At 40.2% G+C, this 15734-nt stretch overlaps 1 protein-coding gene across 3 annotated transcripts in view; it reads right to left on the minus strand.

Moving 5' to 3' along the window:
* Nucleotides 1-5775, minus strand: part of GREB1 (growth regulation by estrogen in breast cancer 1) — a 130036-nt gene extending 124261 nt beyond the window's left edge. For all 3 annotated transcript variants that reach the window (XM_006869450.1, XM_006869449.1, XM_006869448.1), the window contains exon 1: nucleotides 5619-5775. In XM_006869450.1, the coding sequence (XP_006869512.1) occupies nucleotides 5619-5775 (157 nt within the window). The remainder of the gene's footprint in view (nucleotides 1-5618) is intronic.
* Between the last annotated feature and the right edge of the window lie 9959 nt (nucleotides 5776-15734).

Here is a 15734-nt window from a genome sequence, read left to right on the forward strand (position 1 = left end):
TCAGCAGTTCAAACCCACCAGCTACTCCTTGGAAACCCTATACAAGGTCACTGAGTCAGAACCAATTCAACGTGGCACTTAGTAACAACAACAGGATAATAGAAACATAACCACCCTATTAGGATTTAGAATACCTTCTTTTGAAGGACACAATTCAAGCCTTTACCCCTGGGCACATGACTTGAATGAACAGAAATTTATTTTTTTAGAGTTTAAGAGGCAAGAGGTCCTAATTCAGAACCCTGGCTCTAGGGGAAGATCTCTCTGTTGGCTCTGGAGGAAAACACTTAGTGTTTCAACTTCACCTCCTCAGTTCTTTAGCGACAGCCACGTGACATCAATCTTTCCCCATTTGTGTGCTTACCTGCATCTGTACCTAATCGGCTCCTTTTCTATCTCAAAGGTGGCTGGTTTAAAACACACCTTACATTGATGAGGCTCATTAGCATAATACAAAGAATGGGAGTCCCAGATGGGATGATGAAATTACACTCACTAGTATATGTTGTGGTTTCTGTTTAGTGCTGTCAAGTTGGTTCCGACTCATAGCCACCCTGTATAGGGTTTCTGAGAAGCAGCTGGTGGATTTAAACCACCAACCTTGTAGTCCAGTGCTTATCCTACAGCACCACACCAGGACTCCTACTGGTATATAGGGGTTAGGATTTAGAGCGGCTACTTTGACAACACAATTCAATCCATTACACCTGGGCACATGACTTTGGGAAGATCACAGCAAGAATTCCCAGTGCCATGGTCCTTCTGAGTCTAGATGGCATAAAGGTAGTAGGAAGACTGTAAAAAAAGATTAACCAGGGCAGTTGAGAGGGTTGGGAAGGTGGGAAAGGGAGAGACAGAAAGAAGAGAATAATAAACTCCTGAGACTTGTTCAGATGCTTCCTTCCTGCCATTAAATGGGGAGTGCAGTGGTTTTAGTAGAAGGTATAAAGAGCCACTCCCAGACCCCAGGTGCCCCGCAAGGCAGGGGCTGAAACTACCGTGTGAAGTGGGTGGCATAGAAAGCTCTGTCAGCACAATCAAGACTAGTTCCAGAGGCTCAGTTAGGGATGACTATTCTAGGGAAGCCATTAGGGAAGAGAAAATCCCTGGAGAACTAAAGCCAGTGGCCCCCAAAGCAGGAGCCTTCAGTGTTCCCCCGAGCACACACAGGAATGTCTGCACACTATTCTATTAAGCCGAAAAGAACAGGAATTCAGACTGTCAGACAGAAAGAAAGAGTAGGGTCTTAAGCCCCAGAAAGGCAAAGAAAAAGCGCAAAATCCAGTCAGTAAGAAAGCAGGATTACAGGTCAAAGGTCAACACCAGACATTCCAGAGCCTTTGATGGGATCCATTAGGGAGCAACAAGTGTGAGGAGACATTCTTATCCAGGAACAGACTAAGCCAGACGTGTTTACCTAGGTCTCCTGGGAGGATGAGGGCTTTAAAATGGCATTAGGCAAAACCAACTGGATTTGGGAGCTTAGAAATTTAGTAATAAAACACAGGAACCCAGAGTTTCCATGGCACCACGTTACTCCATGAGGCATGAAACTATTTATCGTAATTTTCATATTGAATCTTGATTTTGACCCAAAAGAAGAAACCACAGGGCATTCTAAATGGCTGGAATTACCTACCACTTGCTTAATAAATAAACCAGAATCAAATTTGCCATAAAGTGACCTTGAAGGACATGGTAGAACGGTCCACAAGGTTTCCATGGCTGTGTGGCACTGTGGGTTAATGCGTCAGACTGCAAAGCTGTTTGAACTGCAAGGTCCGTGGTTCAAGCTTACCAGCTGCTCCTCAGAAACCCTATACAGAGTCGCTACGGGTCAGAAGCGACTCAACAGCACTTAACAACAACAACAACAATCTTTACAAGAGCACACTGCCACAGCTTTCTCCCACGGATTGACTAGTGAGTTCGAACCAATCACTTTTCCATTAGAGCCAACTGCTTTAACTGCTGCACCAAGGGCTCCTTGTTTAATCAATACTTACCCTAAAATGTAGGAGCTGTGGTAGCATAGTGGTTATGAATCAGGCTGCGAACCGCAAGGTTAGCAGTTCGAAACAACCAGCTGTTGCACAGGAAAAAGATGAGGCTTTCTGCTCCCATAAAGATTTATAGCCTCGGAAACCCTGTAGAGGGTCACTATGAGTCGGAACCGACTCCATGGCACATAACAACAACAACCCTAAAATTTAGGGGTGGTATTTGTTTTGTTCTGTTGGCCTTTTAAAAAAAAATTAAATGTAAAACGTTTTTCTCTTAGAAGGGGGTGGTGAGAGTCCTAATTCAAAGAGCAAAGTAAGTCCCCCTGCTAAACCACTCTCACATTTGCATGAATTGTTTAACAGATCCAAGGAGTGTTTAGTATACCCGCACCCTGGCCATAAAAATTATCTTTAATGTTATTGTCTGAGGAAGAACATCGATAAGATAAGAGACTCTGACAGAGAGACAGACAGACAAAACAAGATGTGACTTATACAAACCAGTCTATACCACATTTTATGATGCAGAAAACCAGGACTAGAGTTGAGTGTTGGGTTTATGGGGACAATTAGCAAAGAGAAAAGAGTCTCCTCCTTCCCACCCTTACATCCACCCTTCACCTGCCACCCCCAAGCTCCTGCACTAGAAAAACATGATCTCAGAGGATATCTCTCTTCTGTTTGCTGACCAAGTATGAAAAATCACAGGAAGGGCCAGCTCTAACTTCTATACCAATGTGAAGGCTGGTAGGCAAACTTCATTCAACAACAGAGGACTGAAATTGTACCTGGTATGCTGTTTCAGAATGTTACACATATTGAGGCTTTGTCATCCGGACCAGTCAGGGTATGAAAGATGTAGATGCCCCGGCTAAATGCAAGGAAAGGTACTCTACTTACGGTCTTAAAAGCAAGAAAACACCCATTAGAGATCCTCAAGGAGCTTTTCCTCCTCTCTGTGAGCATTTCCATGTCTACTTGGCTGTTTTTTCTGAAAGCGGCCAAAACTAAGGATGCAACTCTACTAACCAGTCACTCCTTACAAACTCTAAGCAAACCATTCACCCATTTCATCCTTCTTTCCAAATCAAGGGATTCTGCTACATTAACTTGTGGGAGGGTAAGCACTCTACAGACTTCAACATTATACTGTATTATTATTATTATCTTCTTGTTGTTGTTAAGTGCCATCAAGTCAATCCCAAACCATAGCAATCCTATAAGGGTTTCCAAAGAGCAGCTGGTGAGATTGAACCGAGCTGACCTTGTGGTTCATTAGCTTTGAAGATTTCTAAAGGAATTCAGGTAGCATCGTGGTTATGAGTTGGGCCAATAATCTCAAGGTCACCAGTTCAAAACTACTGGCCATTCTCTGGGTGAAAGATGTGGACATCTGCTCCCGTAAAGATTTACAGCCTTGGAAACCCTATGCAGGGTTGCTATGAGTCAGAACCGACTCCATGGCATGTAATCACCACCACCACCATGAAGATTTCTAATACTGTGAGAAAATTAATGATGACCATTAAATTGCTATTTCATAAAAATCTTTTAGCTCACCAAAAACACAGTCTATAAAATGTTCTCCAGTATTTCTTTTTCATAAATGTTTTATTGTGAATTATGTGATAGTTTACATGGGAGAACATTAGTTTTACATTCATTCTATCGTATATCATTTCATTGCTATGGTTACAATCCCCTCCATGCATCATCAACCAACCAAAGGGTATACACTACAAGCCTGCCCCCCAGTTGTCAGCACACAGCCCCTCTCCCTCTCTGTGTCTAAAGTCCCCAACTGCTCCATCTCTCCATGTCATTCATTGTCTCTGCCTCCATCACAGGGTAGGGTCCCGCTCTCCACTTTTCTCCCTTGATGGTCCCAGGGACCTCCCCTCCTTGCTATAAAACGTCTACCTTTACATTTCCAACCCTCACAAGCAGTCCTGATAACAGTTATTCACTATTGTATCACAAGAGACCCATCCGTATTTCATTTCATCAGCCTTGCCTAGACAGATTGGATACTACTCACTGGAAATTCTACCTTCCTTCTCCAGTATTTCTTAACTCTCTACAATACCACAATTCTGTTTCCTTGGCCAAAAAACCTTGACACTTTCAGTGCACATACCACAGAACTCTTGTTTATTTCTATTTCAAGGTTCTGCCCACAATCTAGGTTCTCTCAGACACAGATCCAGTTCTATTAGTCTTAGCTGTGCTATTTGCCAAGTTAATTTAATAAGGACTCTAAAGCATTGACAGAAGAAATGTCTCCCTGCTACAACCAGGAAGAGATATCACAGAGACTCAAGGCTGGGCTCCTTAAAGTCAAGCACCTCCATGCCTCATTTTTCTATCAGTGCGACCTTCCACCAACCCACCACCCACAAAACCACCCAACACACACACTCACATACACAAAGCCACATGCACACACCATGACTGTTCCAACACAGGATCTGACAAACTGCATGCTTTGTAATTAGTTTATGTATGCTTTTAAACTGGATCCTCATTCACTTCAAATGGTAAGGAGCCCTGGTGGTGCAGTGGTTAAGCAATTGAGGGACAACCCCAAATTCTGAGGTTCAAACCACCTGCTGTTCTTCAAGGAGAGAGATTTGGCAGTCTGTTCTGTAAATATTGTTGTGTGGTTGTTGTTGTTAAGTGCCAAGGAGTTGATTGCAAGTCATGGTGACCCTGGATAGGGTTTCCAAGGCTGTAAATCTTTCTGAGAGCAGAAAGCTTTATCTTTCTGGTGGGCTGGAACCGACATCCTCTTGGCTCACAGTTCAGTGTTTATCCTAAAGAGGCATTATGATTTTCCTGCCTTGGAAACCCTATGGGGTAGTTCTACTCTCTACAGGGTTGTTATGAGTCAGAATCAACTCAATGAGAATGGAGGTAAGCAAAGTCTACAGATAACTTCAAGTGAAAGATAAACTTACAAAAAGAACTTCAGTAACAGAACTATTTCATGTTATGAGTTGTGGGATAATTTTTAATAGCTCTATACAAACTAAAGATAAAAATATCATTCATTTTACTCCTTGGATAATTAAGAAAACCCTAAAGTTCCTATGCTTGAAGATAATTTACTTATTTCTTCTTGTCAAACATTAAATTCATAAGGGTTTGTTCTTGGTTGTTTTGCTTTAAGCCTCTAGAAGGTTCTGATACTTATCACAAAGGGAAACTACCTGAACTACTTTGCAAGGATTTGGCCATGAATCCATGACAAAGAGGAAAAATAAATAGATGAGGAGAAGCAGAATGCTAAAATGTCTTACTTATCTAAGTGAAAATGTCAAACCTTTTATTAGAGTCTAAGTAACAGTCAATTCAGAACAGTCTAACACAGCCCTCTTCCCTTTCCTACTCACATTAGTCTAATGAATAATTCTAGTCCTTACAATATTATGACTATGTGCTTTCCTGAAATTTGTTTTAAGTTCAGCCAAGCAAGACTTTTGTGCAAGTTTCTTTTTTTTTGATCATTCTTCTCTACTAGACTCAACATTGTATTTCTACACAGAGCAGAAAAATAAAGTTTATTGCTAATACTAACTATGCATACTCAAAGAAATACACAAACACGTCTCCTACCTTCTAGAGAGGAAAGGTGCTGCTCAGCTTCCAAGTACAACTGGGAGAAGATTGGTCTGGGCACCAGGTTATTGGAACGCAAGGAGGCCTCAATGGAGTTATGCAAAACTTCTTCAAAACGGGTCGTCTTCAGCTGTCCAGCATAAGAATTTCCCATTTTCTAAAACCAGAATGTATTCTTCTGTTTAAAATAGCATTTCCATTTCCGTTAATACAAAACAAACAAACATAAAACAGACCCCACACATGAAGCCAAGTACAGAAAGTAAATCAGCAGCAAGTGGGAAAGGTCAGGTTGCCTTCATTCAATAAAGACAAGGAGGGCAGACAGCTCTCCACCACAGCAGATACTATCCGGAAATTGCAGGAAGTTAAATAAATAACAGCTTTCTCTAACTCAGCACACATATCTGACATCTCTCAAAATATTTTACTAGAATGGATTTTTAGTCATTCCCTGGGTTCACAAGACCCCCAGCTCTTCCCAAAGATGTGATTCTGCTCATGAAAGCCCTTGGCAAACAGTGTTTTAATTTCATGACGTGCAGAATAGCCTTCAAACACTTGGTATATGTTTCAGCAACTGACAATTCAGCAATCTATGACAATGGGCCCAAAATTTCATGATTACAGGATTCTACCTACCCTCACCTTCTCAGGAAGTAGACTAGCAGATTTTTTTCATCAGTGTCTTGTCTACTAAATGGCTAACTATTAACATTCTCCCACTAAAATGCTGTTTTGCTTATTATATATAAAAGTAATACATAGTGACATACAGAAATCTGGGAATTACAGAAGAAAATAGAAAACAGAAGGAAAATCACCCATATTCTCATCTCCCAAGATAATCACTGGGATTTTTCTTTGTAGGAGCTTGATTGAATTATAGCTCTCTATTATGCAACCCAGGAGCTCTGGTAGCGTAGTGGTTATGAATCAGGCTGCGAACCGCAAGGTCAGCAGTTCGAAACTACCAGCTGTTCCGCAGGAGAAAGAAGAGGCTTTCTGTTCCCCTAAAGATTTACAGCCTCGGAAACCCTGTTTAGGGTCGCTATGGGTCGGAACCGACTCAACAGCACTTAACAACAACAACAACATTATGCAATCCAATAGCACTTTGTATATTCTGAGTTGGGGGACAATCACCACGATCAAGTTTAGACGATTTTCATCACACAAAAAGAAACCTTGTATTCCTTAACCATCCTCCTCCAACCCTCCCCAAAATTAACCCACAGCGCCACACAGGACAGTGGTGGTATGCTGTGGAGTCAGTTCCAACTCATAGCAACTCTGCATAGGATTTCCAAGGCTGTAAATCTTTATAGGAGCAGAAAGCCTCATCTCACTCCAGCAAAATGGCTGATAGTTTCAAACTGATGATGTTGAAGTTAACAGCCCAACTCTTAACCAGAGCTCCTTGTTGTTGTTGTTATTATGTGCCATCGAGTCAGTTCCAACCCATAGCAACCCTGTATAAGGTCTCTGAGGAGTGGCTGGTGAGCTTGAACTGCCAGCCTTGCAGCTCAAATGACTTTGCAGTCCAGCGCATTAACCCACAGTGCCACACCAGGACTCCTCAAGCAGCCACTATTCTACTTTATGTCTCTATGTTGTTGTTGTTGTTGTTAAGTGCCGTCGAGTCGGTTCCGACCCATAGCGACCCTGAACAGGGTTTCCGAGGCTGTAAATCTTTAGGGGAACAGGAAACCTCATCTTTCTCCCGCAGAGCAGCTGGTAGTTTTGAACTGCTAACCTTGTTGTTCGCAGCCCGATTCGTAACCACTACGCTACCAGAGCTCCTTTTATGTCTCTATGCCCTTGTCTATTTCGGACAGTTCATATAAATGGAAACATACAATTCGTGGTCCTTTGTGACTGATTTCTGTAACCTGGCATCATGTTCTCAAGGTTTTTCAGCGCTGTGGCACATATTCAGTACTTCATTCCCACTGTGATAGTTTGATGTGTTCTTTCCGGACTTCATTCTCTTCAGAACTTGGGAGACTACTCACAAGGTTATCATCATACTATCACACAATATGTGATTTTGCTTCTTTCACCTAATACAAGCATTTCACTCAACCTTCTTACAAATCTGTGTTAAACAATTTTAATGGCTCCATTAAAACTCTGGTAGCATAGTGGTTACTAATTGGGCTGCTAAACTCAAGGTCGGCAGTTCGAAACTACCAGCTGTTCCACAAGAGAAAAATGAGGCTTTCTGCTCCTGTAAAGATTTGCAGCCTCAGAAACCCTGTACAGGGTCACTATGAGTCGGGACCGACCTCACAGTATTTAACAACAGTATTAAGTGAATGTACTGACATTGCACAAACACTTCTTTTTGGTTATACATTATTACATTTCTATTTTTAGTACTCCTCAAGGATCATAATTTACATTTACACACCTTTCTAATTTTTCTGTTTGTTTTCTATTTCATTAAAATTAGCTTTTTAATAATATTACCTCTGTCTAGTTCCTTTGGTTTAATTTCTTATACTTTTAAGTTTCTCAAAATGATTTTTATCCTTGTTATTTTTCACCTTACTTCTTTAAGGCTATACATTGTCTTTTGAGTTGTTTTTTTTTTGTTGTTTTTTTTTTGGCTAGGCAAACAGGTTAAACTAAAAGATTTCGCACAAAGTGTTATCCTTTTCATTTCTCCCTAGATGGTTTATAATCTCCCTTTTGATTTCCTCTTTGATCCATTATTACCTAGGAGTGTGTGTTTAGTTTCAAAATAGTCACAACTTGGAGGTGGGGACAGCTGGCTTTATATTATTTATTTATAATTTTTATTGAATTATAATCAATAATTTTAAAATGTTAAGAGTTTTTGTGTGATTAATATTTAAAGAATTTTTACAAATATACTATATTGTTGTTGTTGTTAAGTGCTCTTAACTAGGTTCCAATTCATAATAACCCTGTATAGGGTTTCTGAGGAGTGGCTGGTGAGTTTGAACTGCCAACCTTGGAATCCAGTGCTTATCCTACAGATATACTATAGATCTGAAAAAAGAGTAGATAAGCTTGTGTAAGAAATAAAGTAGAAGCTTGAAGAAGGAAGAGAGAGATGGGAGTGGAAGAGAAAAGAGAAAGAAAAACTTATACACTTCAACAAAACAAAGTTTTTTCTTACTTAGTAAAGCATGTCTGCCTTCAGCATTGTACTCTTTGAACGAATTATCTATATGATCAAACTGACAACAGTTTGTTCAAGGGATGAAAGGAGAGCAATAGATGATATATTAAATTACTCAATTCTTCCATATTCTTGCTATCTTTCATGTCTATGATTCTATTTTTATAGTAGCATTTGGTTAGAGAGGAAAAAAAAAGTATCAAGATAGCACTGAAATAATCATGAGATTATTTATGAAATAATCTCAAAATTATTTATGAAACATCACCAACAATGATGTACACAAACTGGTTATGAGACAGGCTTCAAAGGTCAGGCAAAACCTCACACAGCACTTTGACTCAAGATTTATGTAATAAATCCCTCTTGTCCTTGTTCTATTGCTGCCAGAACAATTTCAAGATGTTACCACTGGTGCCTTTAAGGAGCGCTGGCTTCCTCCTGAAGGTAAAATGAACTGGTGTAGTCTCCTGGATTTTCTGCTTCTATTGTAAGGAAGGGTCAGTTTCTCCTCTTCCAACTAAAAGTAAATGGAAACCATTAAACACTTCCTGCTTGTGGCAATAACTCCTGACCACAGGGCCCCTTGGTCAGCTTCTGCTTACAGCCTGGGGAAATGAGCTGTTGGGAGGATTGCTTCAAGAATTAGCCCCAACAATAAGAAAGGGCTTCTGAAAGGGAGAGGTCAGCTGCTGGAGCAACCTAATAGCCTGAGTCAGAAGAGGCTCCAGGGCCCTCTTGTCTGCCTTCTTTTCTGACTTGCCGCATACTTCAAGACATGAAGGAGGCAATACTAGTCACATTTGGGGACACTTGCATTATGCTCAATTCAGGGTGGTCCATTTTAAATTGTTGCCAATTAATAACATCACAAGTGCCTCCTATTTGTATAGCATTTTTGTCTCAGGAATTTAAAGAAATCTTCTATCAGGTCATTTTATATGAAGATCCTGCAGATCAGGCATTAGGCCTGGAGGAAACCAATCAGGGCAGCCTGTTCACCTTACCTGGTGGCTAATTAGCACCGGGAGCCCAGAGGATTCCACCAGACAAAGCTGATAACAGCCTAATATCCAAACCCAAACTCACTGCCACTGAGTCAACTCTAACAGAGACCCTATAGGACAGAGTAGAACTGCCAACTGGGTTTCCAAGGCTGTAAATCTTTATGAAAACATATTGCTGCATCTTGGTCCCAAGGAGTTAGATGGTTAGATTCAAACTGCTCATCTTTTGAGTTGCAGCCAAGTGTTTAATCCACTGTGCTGCCAGGGGTCCTACAACCTAGAAAGAAAACTAACATTTGTTGTCCAACCGTCGTAAGCAAGGCACTGAGTGTGTGTCCTTCTCTACTATGTGAGGCACCCTGGTGAAGGGCATGTTAAGAAGGCCATTTAAAAGATAGCAAATCCAGTTCCTGAACATAATAACCTAAAGGAGCTCTTGTTGAAAGGAATGAAGTAGGCGCTAAAGGAGGAAGGGACAGAGAAGAGAGGCAGAAAGAATTTTTCACACTAAAAAAATTAAAGGAAAGGAAGTTTTTACTTAGTAAAGAATGTCTGCCTTGAGCATTGTGTTCTTTTAAAGAACTATCTACAGGGTTCAAACTGACAACTGGTTTGATAGAAAGTTTAAGGGCCAGTAAAGGAACTCCGGTAGTGTAGTAGTTACGAATCGAGCTGCGATACAAGGTCAGCAGTTCAAAACTACCAGCGGTTCCGCGGAAGAAAGATGAGGCTATCTGCTCCCCTAAAGATTTACAGCCTCGGAAACCCTGTTCAGGGTCTTTATGGGTCGGAACCGACTCGACGGCACTTAACAACAACAACAAGTTTATGTTACTAGGGGAAGAACAATTCTGAAAAGGAGTGTAAGCATTGTTCCGCAACCTAAAGAATGTCATCCATGTCACTGAATTGTATACGAAGAAATTGTTGAATTGGTTTAAGTTCTGCTATGTATATTTTCAACAACAAAAATGAATACAATTATTTTTAATGGAAATTTAATCTTACCACCATAAGCAAACATTTTAAAGTCTATTTAAAGTTTAAATCATTTTACATAACTTTTAAAGTCTATCAGCAAATATTAACAGAGTAAATATAGACCACCCTGTCTATCTAATGATGCATTTAAAATCGCAATGATAAATAAATACTGGTAAATAAGAAGAGGAAAGCAGCATTGAGGATAGTAAACTCAAATGTTGTATCCCTATTGGACTACACTTAAGTACCTTTTTATACATTGGACTTCTACATAAGCATGGCAGTTCGCTGTCTTAGAAACAGACCTGGTTGCAAAGGTACCACCTCCCTAGGTGAGGTTTGGGGTCAAAAGGGCGGTATGCTCTTTGGTGAGTTAGAGTCCCACACTTGACAAATGGGAAACTAAGGACCTAAACAGAGGAGGGTCTAGGACAGGGTCAAACACTAACACTTTAATCATCAAAAACACTTCACGCAATGAAGGCAACACAGAAAGACTTCCTTGGCTGGTGTTTCTCTCCCTGTTTCAGCACTCAGCACTGGCCGCCCATGCACTGTTCTGCTGTGTTTCCTGAGCTCTTGTGACGGCTCCCCACAGGCCCTGACATCATATTCCATGGCCTGCATTTCAAAGCCCTGACCAATTTCTCCCAAGGCTGGTGCATGATGCATGTCATCAGTGAGAACTTCAGAGGTCAACAGGGGCTGGTACTTGAAGTGGGTCAAAAAGGAGTAAGATATTTTTGGCAAATAGATTGGGAATAGCATTTGACAGGAGAATGCAACGGGATGAATTCTTGAAGAGAATAGACATATTCTAGAAAAAGAAGGAAAGTTCATTTGAATAGTAAAAAATAATTTACAAGATGACAATGTGAAAGAAAAATCAAAACTGAGGGTAGAAATTATAACTTTTTAATAGGCAGCAAATAGCCTCAGAGGCTTTAGGAACAGGTATTTTCAGTGATACGCATGCTGTTGTCAGCAAGCTAGTCTGAGAGAGCTATTTGTGATAAAATTGGAGCGAAGACCTGGGGGCCAGATCTGTAGGTGGTGGTTTCAATTGAGCCTTCAGATGTTGGCCTCTTTTTAAGATGGGGGCCCACAGGTTGCTTGAAAGCTTTGTACATCAGGATGTGGCTGGCTGACTGGTGGGCCTCAGAAGTAATTAAGTGTGGCTCTACTTCACCAAATCAATCTCAAACATAACCCTATGTCAGCTCAAATTCCGAAATCACTGCTTAACTTCCACTGCCCTGTCTGACCTCAGAACCACCTAAGGATTTGACCAGATCAAGCCGACTGACCCCAGATGAGTTTAGTTGCCTAAGTGAGTTATCGCAACAAGTGTTTGATGACACTTGTTGATCCAAGCCATTCTCTTCCCATGGTGCCTGTAAATCAAACTGTGTCACTTAGAGGGCAGGGTTAGATGGAAAATCATCTTTAGGTAGAGTTGAAGTTCAATTAGAGTAAGTGCAGGGTAGAAGCTTCAAGAAGGATAAAAAAAAAAAAAAAAACTATTGGATATAGGGACAAAGGAAGACGAGAAGGCTTCTGGCAAAATGGGACAGATTGAATGCATACACTATACTCTCTCCAAATTTCCAAATTTCCATGAAAATGTCAGCGAGTAATAGTAAATAGGTATAAACACACAAAGTGACAGGAAAGAAAATTAACAGCAGATAAGAACTGCCAAAAAAATTTAGAAGCTGCAAAGCAGAAGTGGTAACTGACTTAAAAAGGATTAACGCCCAGTTCCCTAGTAGGGTAAGGCTTCTTCAGTCAAGCAAACCAATCAAATCTACAATGGTTAGAACTCACAAAAAAGTTTAAGAACTGAAGGCAACAGGAGCTTTTAAGACCAGAGTAATCATTGAGGTAAAACATGAGGACTCCTTCTTCCCCCCCAAGCAGCCCAGTTCCCATCTGACAAATCCCAGAAGTTCAGTCTGGATAAATTAAGCTAGAGAAGATCTGGACTCTGGGGCACTGGTTAGCAGGTATGAGATACAGGGCTGAAAATGGGAGAATTACCTCAGGTGTCCCCCCACTATTCAAAAGTAGAGTCCTGCCCTCAAGGGAGAAGAGCGGAGAGCAGGACCCTACCCAGAGAAGCAGTGACACCAGAGATGGGGGCAGAGATGGAGCAGCTGGAGACTTCAGACCCAGAGAGGGAGAAGAGATGTGTGCTGACGACCAGGGGGCATGCTTGCGGGGTGTACCCTTTGGTTGGTTGATGATGCATGGAGGGGATTGTAACCATGGCAATGAAACGATATATGATAGGGTGAATGTAAAACTACTGTTCTAATGTTCTGCCAAGTAAACTATCACATAATTCACAATAAAACATTAAAAACAAAACAACAAAAAATAGAGTTCTGGTGGGGTGCTGTAGTATAAGCACTGGACCACAAGGTGGATTTGAACCACAGGTCAGTGGTTCAAACTCACCAGCCACTCCTCAGAAATACTATACAGGGTCCTTATGAGTCAGAACCAACTCAACGGCATTTAACAACATTCAAAACTAGAGAAATCTTATGAAAGCTTTTGTAAGCCGAAATAGTGTAAAGCAAAGAAGAATTAACATTAGCCCATATGGGAAAAAATTCTGAGTGTTCCCAGGCCCCAAAAATCTAACCAGACCAAACCACATATAAAACTGATAATACTACTAAATACACATTAAAAGCAGGAATTATATGATAAATACAAGGGGGGCTATGCAAAGTAGAAATAGTGCGTATAGAGTGTTGCTGTTGTTAAGTGCTGTCGAGTCAGTTCTGACCCATAGCGACCCTGTATAGAGTTTCCAAAGGGTGGCTGGTGAGCTTGAACCGCCAACCATGCAGTTCAAACAGACTTTGCAGTCCAGCGCATTAACCCACAGCTCCACACCAGGACTCCTACATAATGCTTATAAAATGCTTAATAGAGTATCCTCCCTTTGATGTTAATCTTTCGTCTACTATGGTGTTCAGTTGCTATTCTACTGAGATTCTGCAATATTTAGTGTTCTATTTTTATAACTTAATTTCATTTATTTTTAGATGCAACCCTCAGCTTTTAATAAGTAAAAGTATGCACAGTCTAAAAAGTGATATCATATTGTAAGTTTGAAAACAAAAAACCCAGCAATCTTTTCTCCTATGTGATCCACCCCATTTCCTGTTCCATTAGAGGTAACCACTTTTTAACTCTTTTAGGTTTTTTCTCTTCTAGAATTGAACTATTTCTAATTAATATATTTGTGCTGTCATTTCCTGCTTATTTCTAGGCAATCTATTGACACTCACTGTGGAATATGAGAATTTATTCATTCCTCCAATCGGTACCCGATATCCTTACATGCATACATTCCTCATCCTTCTAACACTTTATATCATAAACTTTGGTTGAATCGGCACTAGCATTGACTATGATATAATGTCATATAATGATATATATGGTATATTGTTGTTGTTGTTAAGTGCCATCAAGTCGGTTCCAACCCATAGCAACCCTGTAGAGGGTTTCCAAGGAGCAACTGGTGAGCTTGAACCACCATCCTTGCAGTTCAAACTGACTTTGTAGTCTAGCACATTAACCCACAGCGCCACACTACACTATGATTAAATTTTCTATTCTTGTACAACTACCTATTTTTCTTAAAACTACTCTCATTTAATTGTTTACTTACATTCTTATGAATCTAATAATTCCTCCCCATATTCTGACAGAATTTGCAGAACGTGTTTCTGTATAGTTTAACACATCAGGCATTCAAACCTGATAAATTGTTTTCTCCTTGGAAATGTCCTTGGAGCCTCGGTGCCCCTGCTCTAATATGGATATAGCCTCCTGTGGTCATCATTACCTTAGAAATTCTCTTCACCTCTAGCCTGTGCTGGATCCCCTGTCTTGGGTCCCAAGTCTTTGCATTTGTTAATTGATTCCATTCTAAAGTAGCTCTTTGAGAAATAAAATTTGGGCATTTTTGTTTTGTTTTTTAGATCTTGCATTTTTGCAGATGGTTTTATTTACACTCACTTTTTGTTATTTTGGTTGTAAGGTTGATTCTAAGTAGGAAATCATCTTCCCTCAGAATTTAGAAGGTATTATTTCATTTTCATCCCGTTTTCAGAATTGCTGTTGAGCAATTCAAAGCCTTTCTGATTATTTTAAGTTCTTGAATCTGACCTGGCTTTTTTTTTTTTTATCTGTTTTCTTTTTCAACGAATCTTCTTGGTATCCTCTGTTTTTATCTGGTGTTTTAAAATTTCATGGCGATGTGTATCAATTTTTATTTATTGTGCTGGACACTTGGTAGAACCTTTTAGTGTGGAGATTTTTTGTTCTTCAATTTTGAAAAAATATATAGATTTCCTTGGAAATACGATTTCCTCCTTTTTCTTTGCTCTTTCTTCCTGGAACTCTCTTGGACTTCATAGATTCTCGGACTTTCTTAGCTTTTCTCTCTTCTGTGTTTTTAACTCTGCCTTCTACTAAAATTTAAATTTCTGTTATCATTTTAATAGTTTATAAGAGTTCATTCCTGTTTCCTGAATCTTCATTTTTTAGAATATTCTTTTCTTAATTTGTATATGCAGTATCCCTCTGAAGATATTAATTGTGGTAGGCGTTTTTCTTTCCCAGGTTTTGTTTGCTCTATTTTATCTACTGTTTCTTTTGGGCTCTACATTTTTGGTTAAAGATTTTCCCCAAAGGTCTTCATGATGCTGGTAATTTTTAGATACCTGTTTGTTTTAAGAGTTGGGATACAGAATGAGCTAGGTTTCCTGGTGGGCCTCTCAGGAGGTGCTCTATGTGGGCCTCTCATCTTGGGTGGTACTCTTCAGTTTTGTATGTCTGCCTATCCTTAAGCCTGAATGTCAGCATCTTAGGGAATCAAATGGCAAACAAGGGCTGGGGAGAGCTATTTCATTATTTGGTATGCAGGTATACCTGGCTTTTTCAAAAGTT

Source organism: Chrysochloris asiatica, unplaced genomic scaffold, assembly GCF_000296735.1.
Source record: "Chrysochloris asiatica unplaced genomic scaffold, ChrAsi1.0 scaffold00131, whole genome shotgun sequence".
In the NCBI taxonomy this organism is placed as follows: domain Eukaryota; kingdom Metazoa; phylum Chordata; class Mammalia; order Afrosoricida; family Chrysochloridae; genus Chrysochloris; species Chrysochloris asiatica.